This window comes from Oryctolagus cuniculus, chromosome 5 (genome assembly GCF_964237555.1).
Source record: "Oryctolagus cuniculus chromosome 5, mOryCun1.1, whole genome shotgun sequence".
Lineage (NCBI taxonomy): Eukaryota > Metazoa > Chordata > Mammalia > Lagomorpha > Leporidae > Oryctolagus > Oryctolagus cuniculus.
In genome coordinates, this window is record NC_091436.1 from 122,055,977 (window position 1) to 122,077,015 (window position 21,039).

The 21,039-nt window shown below is 39.8% G+C and overlaps 1 protein-coding gene across 3 annotated transcripts in view; it reads left to right on the forward strand.

Moving 5' to 3' along the window:
• Positions 1-4,722: 4,722 nt before the first annotated feature.
• PTCHD4 (patched domain containing 4) overlaps positions 4,723-21,039 on the forward strand; it is a 219,744-nt gene continuing 203,427 nt past the window's right edge. The window contains exons 1-2 of one of the 3 annotated variants that reach the window (XM_051854648.2): positions 4,723-4,893; positions 5,219-5,804. In XM_051854648.2, coding sequence (XP_051710608.1) covers positions 4,889-4,893; positions 5,219-5,804 — 591 coding nt within the window. In that variant the 5' untranslated portion in view covers positions 4,723-4,888. Of the gene's footprint in view, positions 4,894-5,204; positions 5,805-21,039 lie in introns of those variants that run through there. The other 2 variants (XM_017345172.3, XM_051854649.2) reach the window with 2 other exon arrangements.

The following is a 21,039-nucleotide window of genomic DNA, read 5'->3' on the forward strand; positions in this document are numbered from 1 at the left end:
TTGCAACCTTACAGAGTTTTGACGAATAGTGCTATGACTGATCTGAACAAGTGAATTAATGTAATCTGAGCTTATAAATAAGGAAACTGAGGATATGAAAATTAAGCATGTTTCCCCAGATTTTCAGACAGTAAGTTATGGAACTGGCCTAGACCTCAGCTGCTTTGAGCCCAACCCCAGTTCCTTTGAACTCCCATCCTGCAAAAGGAGACTAAAAAATTCCAACTTGGGCACAAGATTTGAATACTAATATTGATGTACATATATCAGAAAAGATTAATCCTATGTGAACTAAACATTGGAGATTATTGTGTTGTGACTAACTGGCCCCTAAATCCACTGATTTTAACTTTGTATTAAGCTTTACTTGAATTCAGATTTGCAAGTATTATCATGAAATTAATACCCTCCATGTCTCAGTAGGTTGATATGGAATATTGCTACCATTTTTATCGTTTTATTTTTATTTATTTTGTGATTATATCTATTTCATTTCTTTTATTTTTAGCATATAATTTATGTTTCTAATGAATCCCTACTAGTATTTGGCATCAGCATTTTACAATATCAAAATAAATCAACCATGTTTTTCCTCTTCCCTTTAAATAGTACTTTCTCATAAAAATTTACATGCTCTTAGTATAGAAAAACATTTAAAAATCATCTTTACAGTGAGGTTTTTCACTCCTATAATTGAAGGATATAGACAGGCAAGGGAAAGAGACTGCAAGTACTATTTGACAACATATTAGAATTGGAGGTATCAATGTAAACTCGTTTCTAGCTTAATATAGATGTAGGTATATAAATAACTATTTATAGATATGCACATATACAAATTAGTATATACCTACAATTTCCTTTTTCTGTCAGTTGACAGGAGTTAGAAGCAATGAAACCCCAATAACAACCAGTACATCTAGCACCTAAATACTTGTTTTTAATATCTTTCTCCAAAAACAAAAATCAGGGCTTTTTGAAGAAATGTCCTGATTCCAGGACACATGCAAGAGTATGAGTCTGGGGCATTTTGTAGTATCAGAAAATCATGAATATTTTTAAAAAGAAAGCAGCACCTCAAGATAATGCAGTATACAAAGTGACACAGTAGTCAACAGAAAGAATTCCCAATGGCCAAATTTGGAACAATTTGAGCAAAAAAGTTGAATTATAACCCAAAGTAAAAAGCAAAGAAAGAAATATCTGCAAACAGTCACAAGTCCCTACCAGCATAAAAGATTGATTCAATGAATGAATAGAAAGAATATACTGTTATTCTGAGGAGAATTCCAAATAACTTAAACAGACTCCAACCTCAAGGAGGAAGGAGGTGGAGTATATTCCCTACTCCTCAAATATGAACAGCACATAGTGATTTCTATTCCAAAGAATACAGTGTGGAAGACAATAAATTATTAAACAAGCACTACTTTAGGTGGGAATCATGGTTCAAATCAACAGAATTAATCACACTGACATGACGTGATGGAAAGGCACTTTATCTCCACGTTCTTCCTCTCCAAAACCTTTATCCCAAGTCAAATCATGAGGCAAACATCAGAATATTCAAAAAAAAAAAAATGAGGAACATTCTATAAAGTATCTGACTAGTGCTCGTCAAAGCTGTCATGGTCATCAAAGACGAGAAAAGTCTGAGAAACCAACCCAGCCAGAAGGGGCCTAAAGAGACATGATTACCGAATGTAATGCGGTATCCTTAATGTGGATTTTTTTTTTTTTTTTTTTTGACAGGCAGAGTAGACGGTGAGAGAGACAGAGAGAAAGGTCTTCCTTTTGCCATTGGTTCACCCTCCAATGGCTGCTGCAGCTGGCGCACCACGCTGATCCGAAGGCAGGAGCCAGGTACTTATCCTGGTCTCCCATGGGGTGCAGGGCCCAAGTACTTGGGCCATCCTCCACTGCACTCCCTGGCCACAGCAGAGAGCTGGACTGGAAGGGGGGCAACCGGGACAGAATCCGATGCCCCGACCGGGACTAGAACCCGGAGTGCCGGTGCTGCAAGGTGGAGGATTAGCCTAGTGAGCCGTGGCGCCGGCTTAATGTGGATCTTAGAACAGAAAAAAGGACATGAGAAATCTGGATAAAGTATGGAATTCAATTGATAATATTATATCTGAATTGTTTCATTACTATAACAACTATGGCATACCAATATAAGATAATTATAAGGTAATCTGAATGTGGTTTATAAAGAAATTTCTGTGCCACCTGAAGATTTTCTATAATCAAACTTATTAAAATTAAGAAGTTTATTTTTTAAAAAAATCACAATCCCATCATCTAGTAATTAGCTCAAATATTTTAATACAGATTTCATCCCTTTTCTATGCACATATTTTTATTTTTCAAAGTGGTTTCATGCTATATACAATTCCCCCCTTAATGATTAGTGAATGTATTTCCATTTCATTATAATCCTACAATACAATTTGTATTACATCAGAGTAGTTCATGTTGAGGATATGTCATATATTATTTTGTTAATTATATATTGGAATCTTCACACATCTCTTAATCTAAGGAAATATGACAAATGGAGAGAGTGAGCAAAGAGGAATTCTGACATGTTTGCTCATTGTAATAAAGAAGTAGGTCTGCCTGATACTACGGGGAAAACACAATGGGAAAAGAACACAGACACTAGTCTGAGCTTCATAATTAACTTTGAATGTGGCTTTGAAGTCTGAATCTCTATAGTTCCTAGTGTCCTTATTTCTAAAATGGACCACATCATTATTCAACATTCCTAAAATCTATTATTGTATATTTTTCAAAATGGCTATTTCTTAGAAAATTGACCAAGTATATGTAACTCGATAGAGTGTGACACATTTCCTCTACTAAATAACCCACAACTCCCCATCATGTGGCATTAATGGAATACATTATATGAAATGATAGGAAGATCTGACGACTGGATGCCAAGGTGCCTCTTCTCTCTAAAGGAGAGGAAATACTGGTCTACGAATGTTGCAAAGAAATTCTGTTCAGCTGAACACAAGGAAAGGCAATCAAACTATGGAATGGGCTTCCAAGAAAAATAAATGAGTTCTTAGATGTGGCTAGTATAGCATGGACCAAGTGGAGAGCCACCACGGATATTACAAAAATTATTCATGTACTCAGTAGGAATTCAAACTGAATGGTCACTGATGTTCTTAAAGTTGTATTTATGAAATGCATGAAATGTGTATACTTTAAACAAAAAGTTTCTAGGAAAAAATTAAAGTCAGACACAGAAAGACAAAAAAAATTTAAGTGGATGGAATCTTTCTTTAATCTGGTATACAACATCATGCTGTAGATCTGTCCTTAAGCACCACCCCTATTTCTGAGCCCTCTACTGTCTCATTGGCCTCTTAAATGAAGAATCAATTCCACTAGAAAAAATAAAAGGCCTCTATTAAGAGGATGAGTCCTTTGGCTTGTTTGTATGCATAGATGGGTTCCTCTCTAGGCATCTAATGAAGAACAGGTCCTTTCTCTGTTATTAAAAAAGTCTGCTTGCAACATCTCCCGAAGACCAATCTTCTCTATGAAGTTGTTCTGAAGGGAACAGAAAGTTTGGAAAGCAGGTCTCCAGTCCACAATCAAACTTTAAAATTTGTCCTCAATATGTCTTTATATTCTTTCTAGAGTATCCACTGGTGAAAATCTAAACTAGACAAAACAAAAATTTAAAAAAAAGGAAGATACACAGACACACAAGCACACAGTAATAACAAAATTTGAAGCTGATCTGATCTGAGGGTGAGGGTTCCTTACTCTCACACCTCTGGGTGCTAAGGGAGGAACTGTACCTTGTAGAAGTGTTCTCTCTCATAAGGTGAAGGACACCCCTGTTCAAGTCACATCATGTGTGTGTTTCCCCACCCTGACCAGCTCTCTTCAGGCCAAAAAAAAAAAAAAAAAAAAAACCGCTACCTAATGTATGTCAAGGAGTGCTTGTTTCTGAAATTCTTGCAGGAGGAAATAAGATATCCAAAGTTAAATGGCTTGAAAAAGTGCTCCGAAGTGAGGGATGGAAGAGGAAAGGGGGAGGGGGGGCATGTCCAGGAGCCTGAAACCAGCTTTAAGAATTCTCTATTCTTAAACCTCAGAAGTACAGAATGTAATGATTTAATGAAAGTTCATATATTGCCCGTAGATCTTCACTTTACACACACACACACACACACACACCCTAAATCACACTTCTATGTGCAAATGCTTCCTCTCCAGTCACCAAAGCAGAGAAGGGATGCAGGCAGTCCCAGGAGACCACGAATGGGTGGGATCTCTGGTAGCCCTCAGCTCCAGGGGACCAGCCTGCAGGGGTGATAGGGCAGAAGGCATTGCAAAGAAATCCTTTGCATGCTTTGTGGTATGTTAAAAATGCAGCATCATCTTCTCTGTTCCTTTTCTTCTGACAAAAAGCCCAAGTCAAGGGCTCAGAGAAGCTAGAGGGGCAAGAGGGCTGCCTCCCCAGCGAGCGCTATTGGCACTTCACCCATTTCCTCTCTCATTCATTCTGCCCGGGAGGTTAGAGGGAAAACAAAACTCTAAAAATAACTGCCAGCATTTAAAAAGAGAAAAAGAAAAAAGAAAGAAAGAAAAAGAAAGAAAAGCTTAGCTATCCCCTCGCCCCCCCCCCCCCCAAAAAATCCTGCTCCCGCCCTTCACTTCTCCCGCCTCCCTCCCTCCCCCCATGGGACACATGTCTGCTTCTTACAACACCGAGGCACATGGTTCCAGTTAGGCACCGAACCCCACCAGGAACGAGAGGAAATCCACCTCTGTGGGACGCTCCGCACGGAACCACCTCCAGCGCGGGAGGCCGGGGGACTGCAGCACCGAGATGAAGGGCTAGACCGAGGGAACGCTGCTCATGCGGTGAGAGGCAGCGCGGGAGGCGGCGAGGGCGCGGGGAGGCCGGGGAGGGGGTGGGCCCGCGGCGCCCCCGCAGCGCCCGCTGCCCGCCCCCGCGCGCGCTGTCGATATTTGCCCGCCTTGCTGCAACTTGCTGCAGTGTTTGAAAGAGTAGTAGGAGCGCATGGAGGTGGGGCCGGGGAAAGACCAGGCGGAGCGGTTGGAGGGGGGAGAGCGTGGAGGGGGTGGGGAAGCAGCGGCGGTGGGGAGGGGGACTGGCCCCCGAGGGACGGGGATGGGGGAGAGAGGGGTAGCCCGGCGCTTACACATGTCACATGTGCTTTTTAAGACGGCCGGGAGCGCCTGCGAGCTGGATCTGGTGGAGGATGCTGCGGCAGGTGCTTCGCAGAGGGCTCCAGTCGTTCTGCCACAGGCTGGGCTTGTGCGTGAGCCGGCACCCGGTCTTTTTCCTCACCGTGCCCGCAGTCCTGACCATCACCTTCGGCCTCAGCGCGCTCAACCGCTTCCAGCCCGAGGGCGACCTGGAGCGCCTGGTCGCTCCCAGCCACAGCCTGGCCAAGATCGAGCGCAGCCTGGCCAGCAGCCTTTTCCCCCTGGACCAGTCCAAAAGCCAGCTCTATTCGGACTTACACACCCCTGGGAGGTATGGCAGGGTGATCCTCCTCTCCCCACCCGGGGACAATATTTTGCTCCAGGCTGAGGGGATCCTGCAGACCCACCGAGCCGTGCTGGAAATGAAGGTGAACCACAAGGGCTATAATTATACTTTTTCCCATCTGTGTGTGTTGAGAAATCAGGATAAGAAATGCGTGCTGGATGATATTATTTCAGTGCTAGAGGATCTCAGGCAGGCTGCCGTCTCCAATAAGACAACAGCCAGGGTGCAAGTGAGGTATCCCAACACTAAATTAAAGGTATGCTCCTCCTGCATGCTTCTGCCAATTAAAGAGGCAGCACTTCATTTCTTGCCCTAAACAAGCAAAGAAAATGCAGAGGTCTCATCCTTAAGACTCGGAAGCTGACGCTTCTTTCATTTCTGGTGGGGGGTAAAGATGGGCAACCGAGCGAAGAAAACAGGCAATGAATGGCACGAATAGATACAAAGAAATTCAATGCCAAACCAAAAAAAAATTGCCAAAAATGAACCAAAAAAAATGGAAAAAAAAGTTTTTGAGACCCTGCAATTACATCTTTGTTCAGGGTTAATAAATCAGTGAATGGAAGGGGGAGGGGGAATCCTGATCAATTTGGGGGATTTCTTTTCATATGGGGCTCAATGTATTTCTTATTACTGATTACACATCTCACCTGGTGCCATATCCACCTATTTACATCTTCAGCTTGGCTTGATTTTGACATGTAGGGAGTTTGTATTTTGGTGCCCTGTGAATGTATGTCTGAAAGCAGTGGGTTATGACTGTAGTGGGGATTCCAGGAATTATGTGTATGTGAGTTTGCATAGCAAAAGAAGCAGAAATTTTTTTACATATCAAAGTAGGGATCTGCACCTACATTATGTGCTAGTTCACTGAGTCCTATTACCTTTCTTTTCCATAAAATGTCCAAACCAAAGCATGATTATTATAATGACTTAACAATAGAAAAGAAAAAAATTTGCATGGTCAGCAAAAATTGCAAAGAATGAGTATTTCAACCTTAAATATATTGTGTCTCTTTAGACCCTCATTTCAAATTTTGTTGCTCAAATGTGGTTTCTGAACTCATTCTACACTGTCAGGATTGAGCTGCTGCAGGCAATGAGGCATGCAGTCTCCAGGTGACTGAAGTTTCAGGGACAAATGTGACTTCCAAGAGAGTCACTGCACCATTTGTATGCTTGACCCTGTGCATGCTCAGAAGCTGCACAACCAAGAATTCCCAAGACAGGTGTTTCCCAAGAAGAAGAAATGCTCTTTCTTCTAAAATGTGAAAGGATATATTTTCATGAAAATAATGTTAAAAGAAAAATCCAATTTTCAATGCATGGACAGCCCAATATAAAAGAAAATCCTTTATTATTTGTTCAAATAGCATCTATACACAAATAAAATAATTTTGAGAAATTTTGAGATTAAAAATAACTCTTTCCTGGATAAAGAAGGAGTTAATGTGTTCAGAAACTAGATTCCTTAGGAACCCCAACCTACTTCCTTTTCCTAAGGTGCACTTGTTTAAATGGATCCAGGGGATGGCAAGAGTTTCAGCTTTCCCCAGCTGAGCATTCCCTTGATGTTATTGAAACTAGACAGATGATTCATCATCTTTAAATCTAGGCAAGGGCTTGCTTGCTTCACACTTATTGATGGGAGCATGATGGATATGTGTGGTTGGGCAGCATGCTTTTCATTTCCTGAATCCTTTGCCATCAACATTATTGCTTGCTAAAGAAAGGATGTGGTGGAGAGGTAATCTTCCTAGCCCATAAACCTTTAACTGAGTTATTCCTGTGCCAATTATCTGGACTTTAAAAAAATTGAAACTATTACGTATTTAAACTTCAATTTGTTTTTCTTATTTAGTCAATTTTCAGTTGATTAACATGCATTATTAGTTGGGTCTCTTACTGCATTTATTCACCAGTACTTTCCAGGTATAAGAACTTTGTCAAATCAGCCACTGTGTATGTTTTGTTTATCTGGCAATATCATTTTGACATTTACAGTGCAAATCCATGAGATATTCAGCCTACTCCCTTAATAATCATTGGATCTGCTCCTGTAATTACTCTTCTAGGCACATGAAACCCAATTTGTGCAAGAAAAGCAAAATTCTAAATCTTATGGAGCTTAAAAGCGGTGGATGTCAGCATCCTTACCCAGGGTTACCTGCAAATAGGGACTGCCATCTTGGGATACACCAATGAGCCAACATAGTGCCGGGCTTGTAATAGCTACTCCATCCAAACTTTGTGACTGGTTATTTGATCAATAAACATCTTAGTGGGAGTCAGTGAATAATCACCAAAAGTGGAATAATTGATTACAAATGTTATTACAGTAACAGTAGAATTATTCCATCAATCATAAAATGAACAGAAGTATTGAACATGTGTGAAAGGTCTCATTCTGTTATATTCTAATATCTATTCTAATATCAATGTTTCCTCAGATATGTTGGTTTGACTTTCTCTGCATGGAATCTGTGGGGTGGTCCTTAAAATGTGTGTAGGTAAATGAGCCTTTTGTGATCTTCTGAGACCAATGAATTCTCTCAAGAGTCCAGATATAATTTCACAGACACTCATGAAATGAAAAGTATTTCATGAATACCATCTATGCCTAGAATTCTCCTAGAGGATCTCCAAGGACTCTGAGGATCAACACCTTGACACAGAGCAATAAGAGTTGCCTTTTGTTTTAATTTAAGTAGTGTATAGAAATTATTTCAACTCACATTTGACAGAAGTTCTTGAACTATGCCTCTGTAATGCTACTGCATGCTAAGGTTTGAGAACTGGTGTACAAAGTTTGAGGGAAATTTTTATGTGAATGTTTCAGCTCTCTAATTTATTTTGCTTTCCTCTATTATACATGTGTCACCACTCTTCCCTACTCTATATAATATGAAAAATGTTAGTTATCCGAAATTGCTACTGGTTGGCAGGAATCAGAAGTTGAGGAAAATTGCAGAATAAATAGCAATGTCTGGATAATATAAGTGGGAAGTAGCAATCACTTGACATGAAAGAAACAGCCATTAGGAGCTGGAGGATAGTCTGAAGATGTGTAAGCACTGAATGATAAAGAAAATTATGAGAAACCTGAATTGTGAAAATCAAAAGGTTATCTTCGAAATATCATTAAAACACCAAAGTAGCCCTGAGCACAGAAAGGTTTAGAACTTCTGATAAACATAAATGTCTTAACAAGCTGATCCAGACTAATAGGCCCACAGAAAGTTGTCATGTATGCAAATCCAAAGAGAGACTTAGATAAAGTTGCAATGAAAAAAGTAGCGGTCAGCTTAGGCTACTACAGAAGAAATGGAATATACACAGAATTTCAAAAGCTATGTAGAAACGATACCACAATTTGAGGTCCCTACATTTATATAATACAAACTCTATAATTATTCCTTTCATTGTGATATAAAAGTTATATCCCTGATTAAACAAAAAGGTCATGTCATATATTCCTTTTGTGCAAATCACTTCTCCCACCCTAATGTAGTCTGAGTGGTAGACAAGGTAGTAGATAGTATTTACAATGAACATTCATTATTTTATTAATTTGTGCATTTACACTGCAATATCACAAGACTATCATACATTTTCAACACTCTGTGGTATGCTTTTGTTTTAAAGGTATGACCCATATTCTCCAGATTTCCATAAAATGCCCTTGATCCCACTAATTTAGGAGTGATTTATTTACTTAATAAAACATGCTTATCATACATATCATGAAAAGTAATCCAGAGTGGCCAGGTTGGATTTTTAAGTAAAATGCTTAACATAATGCTGAAACCACAGCTTTGATTAAAGTGAGACATTCAAAAATCCTTCAGCAAGGACTATTCTGCACTCCAGGAAACGTTTTCATTATTAGTCAAGAAGCTCACCCTGTTGCAGCTAATATTTCTGTGTTTCTTAGGTAACCCATGATAACCTCACTTCTCCACCTGGCTACTCCATGACAGTAAAAATCCTCATGTGCTCCCAGTTCTTTCTTTTGACTACAGCAAAAAACACGATAAAGAGGAAGCAGACACATGTGATCTTTGGACATGGTTTTGACTGTGAGTCCATATCTCAACATCCTGGCAAAGTGGTGATAAAGAAATGAAGTTAATTTGATTTCCCTGTAGCCTTCCCATTATATTCAATTAATAACCACACCTATGAACAGATATTTAAGTGAAGCCAGTATATGCATTAGTGCACCACATTTAAGAACAGGAGCAAAGGTAAACTTTCTTGCTTCTTAACAGAAGACATTATTTTGGATATATTTTAGGCACTGCCTCCAGGTTTAGAAGGTGTTGCAATTCATTATTAGTTATAATCTAAATGAAAGGGCAATATAAGCCAACATGAAAAATGAGAATCAGCATTATTTTTAAGGATTTCCAAGAAAAGGTGTTCTAGAGACCTCTTTCCCCTATGTCATTCTAAAATTTAAGACATGCATGTCAGGAAGTCCCCAGTATTTTGACTTAGGCTTACCTATATGACTCTGTCTCTTAATAGGGGGAAACATCACTATCTTTTGAATGGTTGGTTTGTGTCCTAAGTGGTGCTAGGGATTTTATACATAGCATGTCATTTAATTTTTACAAGTTTATAAGTCAGGGGAATATTTTTATTCCCATATTCTATGTAAGATAATTGAAGACCAATAGGCTAAATGACTTCCATGATATTTTGAAACTGGTATATGTTGGGGCTGGGATTTTAAATATAGGCTTCTCATATCAAGGTGCATATTCTCAAACATAGTGCTTTATCATGTTCTAGCACATGTGGAACTGTTCTCTGTCACTACAGCCCTTTGTCCTAAGAAAAAAGTAGGGCCATAATTCCTTAGAAGTCTCAAATTTTAAAAGAACACTAATTAGCTTTCACACCATCAGCTTTTCTCAGAATGTCCTCATAAGAAAGTGACATGGAATGCAGCTTCCGGTTTGGGCAGACTCCTACTATCTGCCCGATGTGAAACCTGCCACAGAAAGTTTAGCAAATTACTCATTGGCTACTGATTTCACCTTTAATGTTATTTCCCACCAACTCAGAACTAAATTAAGGCTCCAGGTTCAGCTAAATGCTAAATGCTCATAATGTGGCCCAAGGTTTTCAGCCAAGCACTCCTGATACAACCAAGCTTGGATATTTCTGGCTTAATTTGGAACTGGAAAAAAATAATTGTTAAGATAGCAACAGTACATGCACTCGAAATTGAGAAATATTCTGGACACCTGAGTTCTTACCCCAGGTCTTTAAAGACTGGTTGTGTGACATTAAACAGGTCTCATAAATGATTTGGGTGTCAGCTTCTAAATCTATAGTGAACAGAACCTGGTTAGAGGATTGCAAGGATTCATGTCAAACAACGCAGTTCTAGGACTGTTAGGCAACATCATAGGATGCAGTTACTAACAGTGAATTTGATGACTTTGTTCTAGGGTACACAAGAGGTCTTCAAAAAGCTCATGGAAAATGTATATTAGGAAAAAATGTAGTTTTCATATTTTTGTAAAAAATAACATTTTAATTGCATTTTTTCTATGATTTTTTTGAGATCCCTCAGATTTCCTTGGGAGTCAAGTATATGTGCTTGATTAGATTTGAACAATACTGTTGAAATCTATTAATTACAATGTCTGAACTCAATGATTGTACATATGTATTTCCTGATCACCACATCAGGGTTAAGTCATTGACTATTCTCAGCACCAAACGTGTGCTAGTCTTGCTTGATAGTAGGCCCTCATTCCTGCTTCTTGGCTTTAGCAAAGACTCACTTTAAACAAATTAAATATTTTTCATAGGTGCTTACTCATATTCTTTATATTCTTTTCCATTTTTAATATTCAAGGACAAAGGATTAAAAAAAAGACAGACTAAAAATGGTTTTCTGCATTCTCCTTCCCATTTTCTTACCCACAGCTGACTGATGACAGTTTTATCAGTGGTCCTGGACCACTAAGGGCTTGGAGTAGCAGTGGGAAGAAGTCAAGGCAACCTGCCAAAGGACAGAAGTACATGAGGGGGCTAAGCTCCGCCCCAACCCCTACTCTGGGACTTTAACCAACAATTCATTCTAACAGTTATTTTCTTAATATTTTTCATTGTAAAATATTATAACAACTGAAACAATCTTTATGTTATGCTTTTCAAAATACATTGTGTTTGGAGACTGTTTTTCATTTTAATTCATTAGCTATTATGTGGTAATTCGACCACATGATTTTGAATTGTATTCTGGAGTTGATTAGCATATGCTAGACCTAATACATCTACAATATGCAGCTACAATGCTTCCTATAAAAATTTTATCTTTATCTTGAATATTATTTATGTATTTATTTGAGAAGTAGACAGAGAGAGATGGACAGGGAGAGCTCCCATCTGCTGGTTCACTCCCCACATGCCTACAGCAGCCAGAGCTGGATGGAGCCAACCGGAGAGCTAGGAACTCAATGCATGTCTCCCACACAGAAGACAAGGACTCAATATTTTTGAGCCATAATTGGTGACTCCCAAGTTATTCATTGCCAGGAATCTGGAGTCAAAAGTCAGAGTCAAGGACCAGAGTTGTGGCGTAGCGGGTAAGGGCACTGCAACACTGGCATCTCATTTGATTGCCAATTCAAGTCCCAGCTGCTCCACTTCCGATCAAGCTCCCTACTAAAGGCCTTGGAAAAGTAGTGGAAGATGTCCCAAGTCCTTGGACCCCTGAATCCAGGTGGGAGACCCGGAAGAAGCCCCTGATTCCTGGCCTCAGTCTGGCCATTGCAGCCATTTGGGGAGTGAACCAGTGAATAGAAGATCTCTCTCTTTATGTAACTCTGCCTTTCAAATAAACAAATAAATAGATCTTTTAAAATTTTTAAAAAAGGAAGCCAGAGCTAGGAAACAAACACAAATACTCCAACAAGGAATGCCACTGGGCTAAATACCCTCTCCATAAATATTTTTAAAGAAGAAATCTGAGATTTCCAAGCATCTAAATTTGCTAATGATGACTGTTGATTGAAGAGCAGGTATGTTTCTCCCTAATTTAACCAAACAAATCATCCAGGCTCCCTTCCCAGGTGAAATCATGGAAGAGACTCATTTATATGATTGTAGTCCAGGCAAAAGTAATTTCTAGGTAATGCTTCTGACTTAAAGATTTTCCAAATTGCTTTCTAAGCCACAATATCAACTTCATTTTATTTTCTAAGACCTTGCTCCTCAAAGTGCTATGCTTGGACCAGTGGCATTAACATTAGGTGGTAACTTGATAGAAATTAAAACTTTCCAGGGCTAGCCACAGACCTGCTAAGCAGAGCTTGGATTTAACAAGTACTCCAGGTGATTTATGCACATATTATAGTTTGAAAAGCTCAGATGCAAAATCTAAGGCTGACAGTGCTCTTAGTATGTAACTTGAATTTAAAACAACATACATTGCTTCACACCAAAAACTCAATAACAGAGCAAAAACACTATAAGAAAATGGAAGTATTGAGCCTCTCACCATTATAATTAGGTGTGTACTAGAAACATCAAAGAAATATCTGGAGAATTATCAAACAGCTATTCCACAATGAAAAAAAAATTCTCCTTTCTATCATCTACAGTTGGGCCTGTCAGCTGGTTAAGCTCAAAGTTGATTAATGCTGTTTGCTGTTTTCTTAAAATGTTAAATTAAATCTACCAATCTTTTTAAGAAAAGAATCATCAGTGTTTTCTTCTCAAGCCCTTCTGCAGTTATTATAGCTGCATTTAGCTCTTCTTAGTCCAATTATGTTAATATTACATGAGAACACAAGTATAGGAACCATACATAGGAGCAAGAGTATTTGGGGAAAACGAAATACAAAATTACAGCAGGATATACCTTTAAAGTGGCATTGTAATCCATGCTTTTTCAGATGAGATTATTATGGTAGAGTTGTTCATTGAAATCAAGGCTCATTCTTTCTCACTCAGATGAATTCAGAGCCTCTGAAAGGTGTCTGATGAGCAGCACTCACAAATAAATGGACTGTATTTAGTTACAGAATTTGTACTGGAACAGTGTTTCCCCTCGAGAGCTCCCTCCCAACTTGGAGCGGCCTCACCTGGGATCTTCTAACTTATTTCAGCTGTCTCAAAAGAGATAGGCAGAGGATAGTTTTTTTTTTGTTTTTTTTTTTTTTGTTTGTTTTTTTTTTTAAGATTTTATTTATTTGAGAGGTAGAGTTACAGACAGAAAGAGGGAGAGACAGAGAGAGAGGTCTTCCATCTGCTGGTTCATTCCCTAAATGGCTACAATGGCCAGAGCTGCGCCTACCCGAAGCCACGAGCTAGGTGCTTCTTCCAGGTCTCCCACGCAGGTGCAGGGGCCCAAGGACCTGGGCCATCTTCTACTGCTTTCCCAGACCACAGCAGAGAGCTGGATGGAAGAGGAAAAGCCAGGATATGAACCAGTACCCAAATGGGATGCCAGTGCCCACAGGCGGAGGCTTACCCACTACACCACAGGGTTGGCCCCCAGGGACAGTTCTTACCCATGGGTTCTAAAACTGGATTCAACCAATCATGGATTGAAAATATCTCAGGGCTGGTGCTATGGCATAGTGGGTAAAGCTGCCACCTGCAGTGCTGGCAGCCCATATGGGCTCCGGTTCGAGTCCTCGCTGCTCCACTTCCTATCTGGCTCTCTGCTATGACCTGGGGAAGCACTACATGATGGCTCCCAAGACCTTGGGCCCCTGCACCGGAAACCCAGAAGAACATCCTGGATCCTGGCTTTGGATCAGTGCATCTCTGGCCATTGCGGCCAACTGAGATGTGAACAAGCAAAAGGAAGAACACCTCTGTCTCTCTCTCTGCCTCAGCCTCTCTGTAACTCTGACTTTCAAGTAAAATAAATATTAAAAAAAGAGAAATATCTCCCTCTCCCCACACACAAAAAGTCAATCTGTATGCAACATGTACAGACTTTTTTGTTCACCATTCTCTAAACAATACAATATGGCAACTGTTTACATGGGATTTACATTTTATTAGTTGCTATAAATAGAGAGGATTTAAAGGATATAGGAGGATAATTATAGGTTATAAGCAAGGAATTTAGTATCTGAGCGTGTCCTGGAACAAATCCCCCACAAAAACCTAGGGAAGACTGTATAGGATCCGGGTTCTGGAAAACAAGTAACCTGTTTAAAAGGCTCCCATAGCTTAAGAAGATCCAGGAATTCAAGGCAGAATGGCAGTTTAAATGGACATTTAGGGCTCTGCCCCAAAGCTTACTCGTCCTGTTAAATATTTATGTCTTTTTTTCCTCACCTCACCAGATCTCATAATTACATGGAAAAGGAGAATGTTCAGTTCTTGTCAATTCAGGTTATACGAACGTAAGCAAGATGTATTTGTTTTTTAGATTTGTTTATTTGAAAGAGTTACAGAGAGAGAGAAGGAAGGAGAGGGAGGGAGGGAGGGAGGGAGGGAGGGAGAGAGAGAGAGAGAGAAAGAAAGAAAGAAAAAGAAAGAGGAGAGGAGAGGAGAGGAGAGGAGAGGAGAGGAGAGGAGAGGAGAGGAGAGGAGAGGAGAGGAGAAAGAGAGATATATCTTCCATCTTCCATCCACTGGTTCACTCCCCAAATGGCCACAATGGCTGGAGCTGGGCCTATCCAAAGCCAGGAGCCAGGAGCTTCTTCCGGGTCTCCCATGTAGGTGCAGAGGCCCAAGGACTTGGGCCATCTTCCACCACTTTCCCAGACCGTAGCAGAGAGCTGGATTGGAAGTGGAGCAGCCAGGACTTGAACCGGCGCCCATATGGGATGCTGGCCCTGCAGGCAGTGGCTCTACCCACTATGCCACAGCGCTGGCCCTGAGCAAGATATAATTTATAGTGCATAGATAATATTCAAAAGTCACTCATATATGCTTTCATTTAGGTAACTACTGTTTTGCTACTTTTCAGGTACAATGTTGGCCACTACAGATTCAGGGAAAAGCAAAACTGATATGGCTGTTGCCCTGAAGGAGCTCGAGTCTAGTGAAAAGAAAAATAAAAGTGCTATAAGACTACATTCAAGTGGAGGTGTTAGAAATAAGCTTCCTGAGGAAGTGATCATGAGCTAAGATTGGAGGAGTGAGAGGGAGTTAATGTGAAGACATAGGTTAGATGTTGGAGACAAGAGTGTGATGGGAAGAGTTTGGTATCTTAAAAGCTTTGAACGAAAACTAATATGGATGGAGACAAATGAGTGGAAACAGTGGTAAGGGCCTTTTGAAGAATTTCTTGAGAGTCAGCATATGTAGCCTAACTTAGAGCAGAGATTTTGGATCCAGATTGGCTAATTTACAACTTACCTGTAATTCCACTAACCCCATGCCTTTGGGAATATTTTTCAGCCTCTTGTAACTCAGTTTTCATATAGTACTGAGTGTATTAAATGACTTCATAATACCTAAAGCAGTGCTCCTCACTCTAATTGTCACCCAGAGCTCACTCTAATTGTCACCCAGAGATACTTTTTTTTTTTTGACAGGCAGAGTTAGTGGCATTTTGTGGCATCTCTGTCCTGCTATGTAGTCAAGCTCAGAACGTCAGTCTTCTATCATTAGCTCTTCCTTTCTCTCACCCCACCCACTTAGAACATATACACAGTAATATGTAATTAATTATCAGATCCTGAGCATTCTGCAACAGTGGTTCTGAAAGTGCAATCCTTATATCCGCAGCATCAACATCACCTGGATTCTTGTTAGAAATGCAGATTCGCAAACCTCATCTTGATCTGCTGATATTCTGAGGGTGAGGCCCAAGAAGCTCTAGAGGAGTCTCTGATTTCCACTGAAGTGTGAGAACTACTGTTCTACAGTGTTCTTTTATTTTTTTTTTTTTTAGATTTATTTTATTTGTAAGGAAGAACTACAGAGAAGCAGAGAGAGAGAGAGAGAGAGAGAGAGAGGTGTCTTCCATCCGCTGGTTCACTCCCCAGATGGCTGCAACAGCCAGAGCTGTGCCTATCCAAAGCCAGAAGCCAGGAGCTTCTTCCGGGTCTCCCATGCAGGTGCAGCGGCCCAAGCACTTGGACCATCTTCCACTGCTTTCCCTTTCCCAGGCCATAGCAGAGAGCTGGATCAGAAGTGGAACAGCCAGGACTCGAACCAGTGCCCATAAAGGATGTCAATACTGCTGGTGATGGTTTTACCCGCTACGCCACAGCGCTCTGTCTTGACTGTATGAGAGTCCTAGATGGAGTTTTAAAATTTCAGATGAGGGGTTCCATCTCCAAAGATTCTTCTTTAATTAACTTGGGGTGGCCTGGGCGTTGTGACTTTTTTTTTTTTTTTTTGACAGGCAGAGTGGACAGTGAGAGAGAGAGAGACAGAGATCTTCCTTTTCCATTGGTTCACCCCCCAAATGGCTGCTATAGCCGGCAAGCTGCACCGATCCGAAACCAGGAGCCAGGTGCTTCCTCCTGGTCTCCCACATGGGTGCAGAGCCTAAGGACTTGTGCCATCCTCCACTGCCTTCCTGGGCCACAGCAGAGAGCTGGACTGGAAGAGGGGCAACCGGGATAGAATCCGGCGCCCCGACTGGAACTAGAACCCGGGGTGCCAGCACCGCAGGAGGAGGAGTAGCCTAGCGAGGCGTGGCGCCGGCCCATTGTGACTTTTAAAACCCTTCTGATGATTCTAATAAATTACTAAGGTTGAGGACCAAAGTCTGTTTTCACAATTCTTTTCCTTTGCATTTTCCCATCTCTATCTGGGGACTTCATTACTTCTTATCTGTCTTATTTATGTGCAAATATAATCTCTCTCCTTATTTCATACAACCTAGTCTATGTAACAAGATTGTCACATGTTTCTCTTGATTACATTTTCCCCTAATCAACTCTTATAAGAGCTCCCATTTCCTAGAAAAGAGACAACAGTTCCTGATCACGGTCATTGAGAACTTCCCTTGGCTAAGTCTTCCAGTTCACTTGTGGTTTCAGGTGACATTACATCACACATTGCAACAAATAAAAGCAAACATACCCTAAGCTGCATGTACACTATGACCCTTACTTGGATTTTCTTTCACACTGTCAAAATCAAATATCTCTTAAAAGTTGAGGTCCCCAGATCAACTGTTTCATGGTTTCCATAGAACCTCTCTAAGTGCTTCCAGAAGCAGAAAGGACTTTCATACACTTAGAAGATATGTAGTTCTATTAATCTCCGTTTAACCTGTTTTGTAGAGTTATAGTGAGTCTCTGCTGAGCTATAACAGTATTGCCTCATGAAATTATTGGGCAGGTAATGCCTTCTCTGCATTAATTAATTTGCCTGTGAGGATACAGCCAACAAGAAAAAAGTCTGCAGGGCAAGCCCTTGGGGAAAGTAGGAAAGGAATAGGACAGCATTCTATTCCATTCCATCTGACATAATGTGGCTATATCTGTGCCCCAAAAAGAGAGGACTACATTGGAAGCTGTTTCCACAAGTTTTCTGAAATACATGAGGCACAGCATCACAACTTCCAGTTCAGAAAACAAAGGGCCGCCAGAAAAGGAAGAGATATTTTGTACAACTGTACATAGCATCCATATGGCTTAGGTCAAGAGAGACTTCAGAGAGCCAAACGTGGTGTATGCACCTGGTAAGGTTGCCAGATTTAGCAAATAAAAATACTGCACAACATGCTACATTTTAATTTCAGGTTAAAAAAAAAGAGTACGCTTTAGTAAAACTATGTAATAAATACTGTATTTTTGCTTCCCAGAATCTAGATTTAATTGGGTGTTCTATATTTGATTTGGCAATTCTCACACTAAGATAACTCACAAAATCACATCTGGGGACTTCAGTGTGGACCTCAGACTGTCACAGGGATGCCAGGAGCAATTCTAACTCTCAGTAGTGGTAATCAGCCAGGGGGCTAGAGAGGAATATCATGAAATATCTTGTTGGAGACTAGTTAGAGATAATCTAAGGGCCTGTAGAAATACACAGGTGAAAGTTTGCAAGGGCCAGGGTCTTATTTGAATGGGGTTGGGAGAAAGTGAAATTTAAGTTACTCGTGATTTGACCTCATTTGTCTATTTTGACCTTAGGAAAATTCATTTACATTTATTATTTTAACAGTTCCAAGAGACTATATTGGGTAAATAATCCACTCTGCATAAAAGCCTTTTGTTGAAATTTTAAATATAAATGGATGAAATATATGAGAAAATTTGTACTAATGAAAATAATGATGGGTGCATACTAGTGAAATTCATAAAGTTATAGAATGGAAATATTAGCAATCCCAAATCTGGACTTCAGGACAAAACAGGTTATCCTTTAAGTGTATGAAACATTTCACTAAAAATGCTATTAACATTTGTACAATAGTACTAGTAAGTATATGTGCTATTAAAAACTTGTCTCATTTTCCATCAATATTGTACATCTTTGAAGAATAGTTATCATATCAAAGTTACATTTCCAGCCTTCCTCACATAGTTTAAAACCAGAGTCTTGCATAGAAGAAAGCCCTTGGTAAATGAGGTAAATGTAAATGTATTTGTTTAGATATGGGATTCTCATTGAATGATGAATTAGGTGGCTTGGATCTATTTAATCCAACATTTACCATACTTTCTCACTAACAGTATAAAACATTGGATGCCATCCTAATGTTCCATATGTAGTTCTCACATAGTACCCATTCCTCATAGGAAAAGTCTAAACTGTCATTTCTCCCATCTCAGGAACCAGGTCTGCCTTTAGAGTTCACTCTAGGGCATGATCTCTTTAGGGCAGAAGTTGGTTCCCTGAGACAGAGCCTGCGTAACAGAGCATCAGGACAGGGATGGCTGGGCCTCAGTAAGTGCCCCTGGAGACAGACACTCACCTGCTGGAGCTCCCCATGAAAGAAGCTCAGGGTCTGAACTAGTTTAATGACCCCCTTTCATAGATAGTGCAAGCCCCGCTAAGGGAATAGCACATAAAACCAGTATTATTAGTAGGTTGATTCTTATTTTCATTTCATTCTATTCAACCATTTTTACCTTGGGGATTGTTTTTAAGGAACTGGATTCTTTCTGGGCTGTGAAACTTCAGATTTTTTAATTTAAGTAATCACTTTTTATCAGAATATGTAAACAGTTTCAAGTTTATATATTTTAGAGTTAACTTGACCTAAAAAGTAGTTTATAAACTGACATTTCTCATCTTCCTCCCAGTAGGAAAATATTTTAGCAAATGATAAACAAATTGATAAGAGCTCATCGCTTTATCTTTCCCTCAGCTTGGTATCCTGCTAACTTATGGAAAGTGTTAAAGTTGGAAATGTTTGTTGATAATCTGACTCACTTAACCTAAAGCAATAAATGTTTTTATTGAGCTATATCTTGGTTTTAAATGGATTTTTAAAGGGGGTCAATTATTGATTAAGTTTCCTTTTGAAATTTTTAAGTTATATGAAGAGGAGGATCAGCAGAGAAAAAGAGAAGTCTATTGTTTGCATACAATTCTCCATTTACTTGCAAAGTAACAGTGGACATGTTACTGACTCTTTGTCCTTCAGCTCTTCTGCATTAAAAAATATGATTCATATCCAGCCTTCAGATGTTCACATTTTCTAGTACTTGTAGTTTCTTAATACACTATAATTTTTTATTATCAACTCTAAAGCATAATAACACAGAAAAATTAGAAAACTAAGTGAAAAATCACTCACCATCCTACTAACCAATCCTCAAAAAAAAAATCCAGTCTTCAACTGCAAAATCCACAGTTGTCATCATAGGGTGAATGTCTTTTTAAAATCCTGTTTCTTTTCATTGTTTCATAAACATTTTCATAATTATTTCATTGGTTGCTTCAAACTTAAGCACATAGCTATGATGTGATTGATATTACCACTTATTTTCTTTAGAATACTTCTAGGGTAGTGTTTGGGGGGCTGATTTTTGCAATCCTTAGTAGACATCAGGAAGAAAGCAAACCCTTCTGACTTATACATAGAAACTATAGAATATTGCCTTCATAAGTATATTCACTTATGAAAGCAAAACACAAATATAGGTCAACAAGTGTCAAGGGAGCCAGTGTCCCAAGAAAACCTTGGATAGAAATTAGGAAGACCTGAGTTATATATAGACCAGCTTTAAAAGCCTGTAAATTGCTTTGTTAAGGACTGCATCCAAGATTAAACATCTTAAGAGAACCTTGCAGCTTATTCCATTAGGAAGCAGTATTTTAAAGTTCTTTTTACTTGTTATAGCTCAGTGATTCTCCAAAAAAATACTGCAGGAACTTAGGGCTGCTGTTGTGGCATGGTGGGTTAAGCAGCCACATGCAACACAGGCATCATGTCCCAGCTGTCCTAATCCAACTCCATGATAAAGGCCTGGGGAAAGTAATGGAGGATGTCCCAAGTGCTTGGTTCTCTGTACTCACGTGGAAGACACAGAAGAAGCTCCTGGCTACTGCTTTTGGCTGACTGTTGTGACTGTCAAGTGGATAAAATA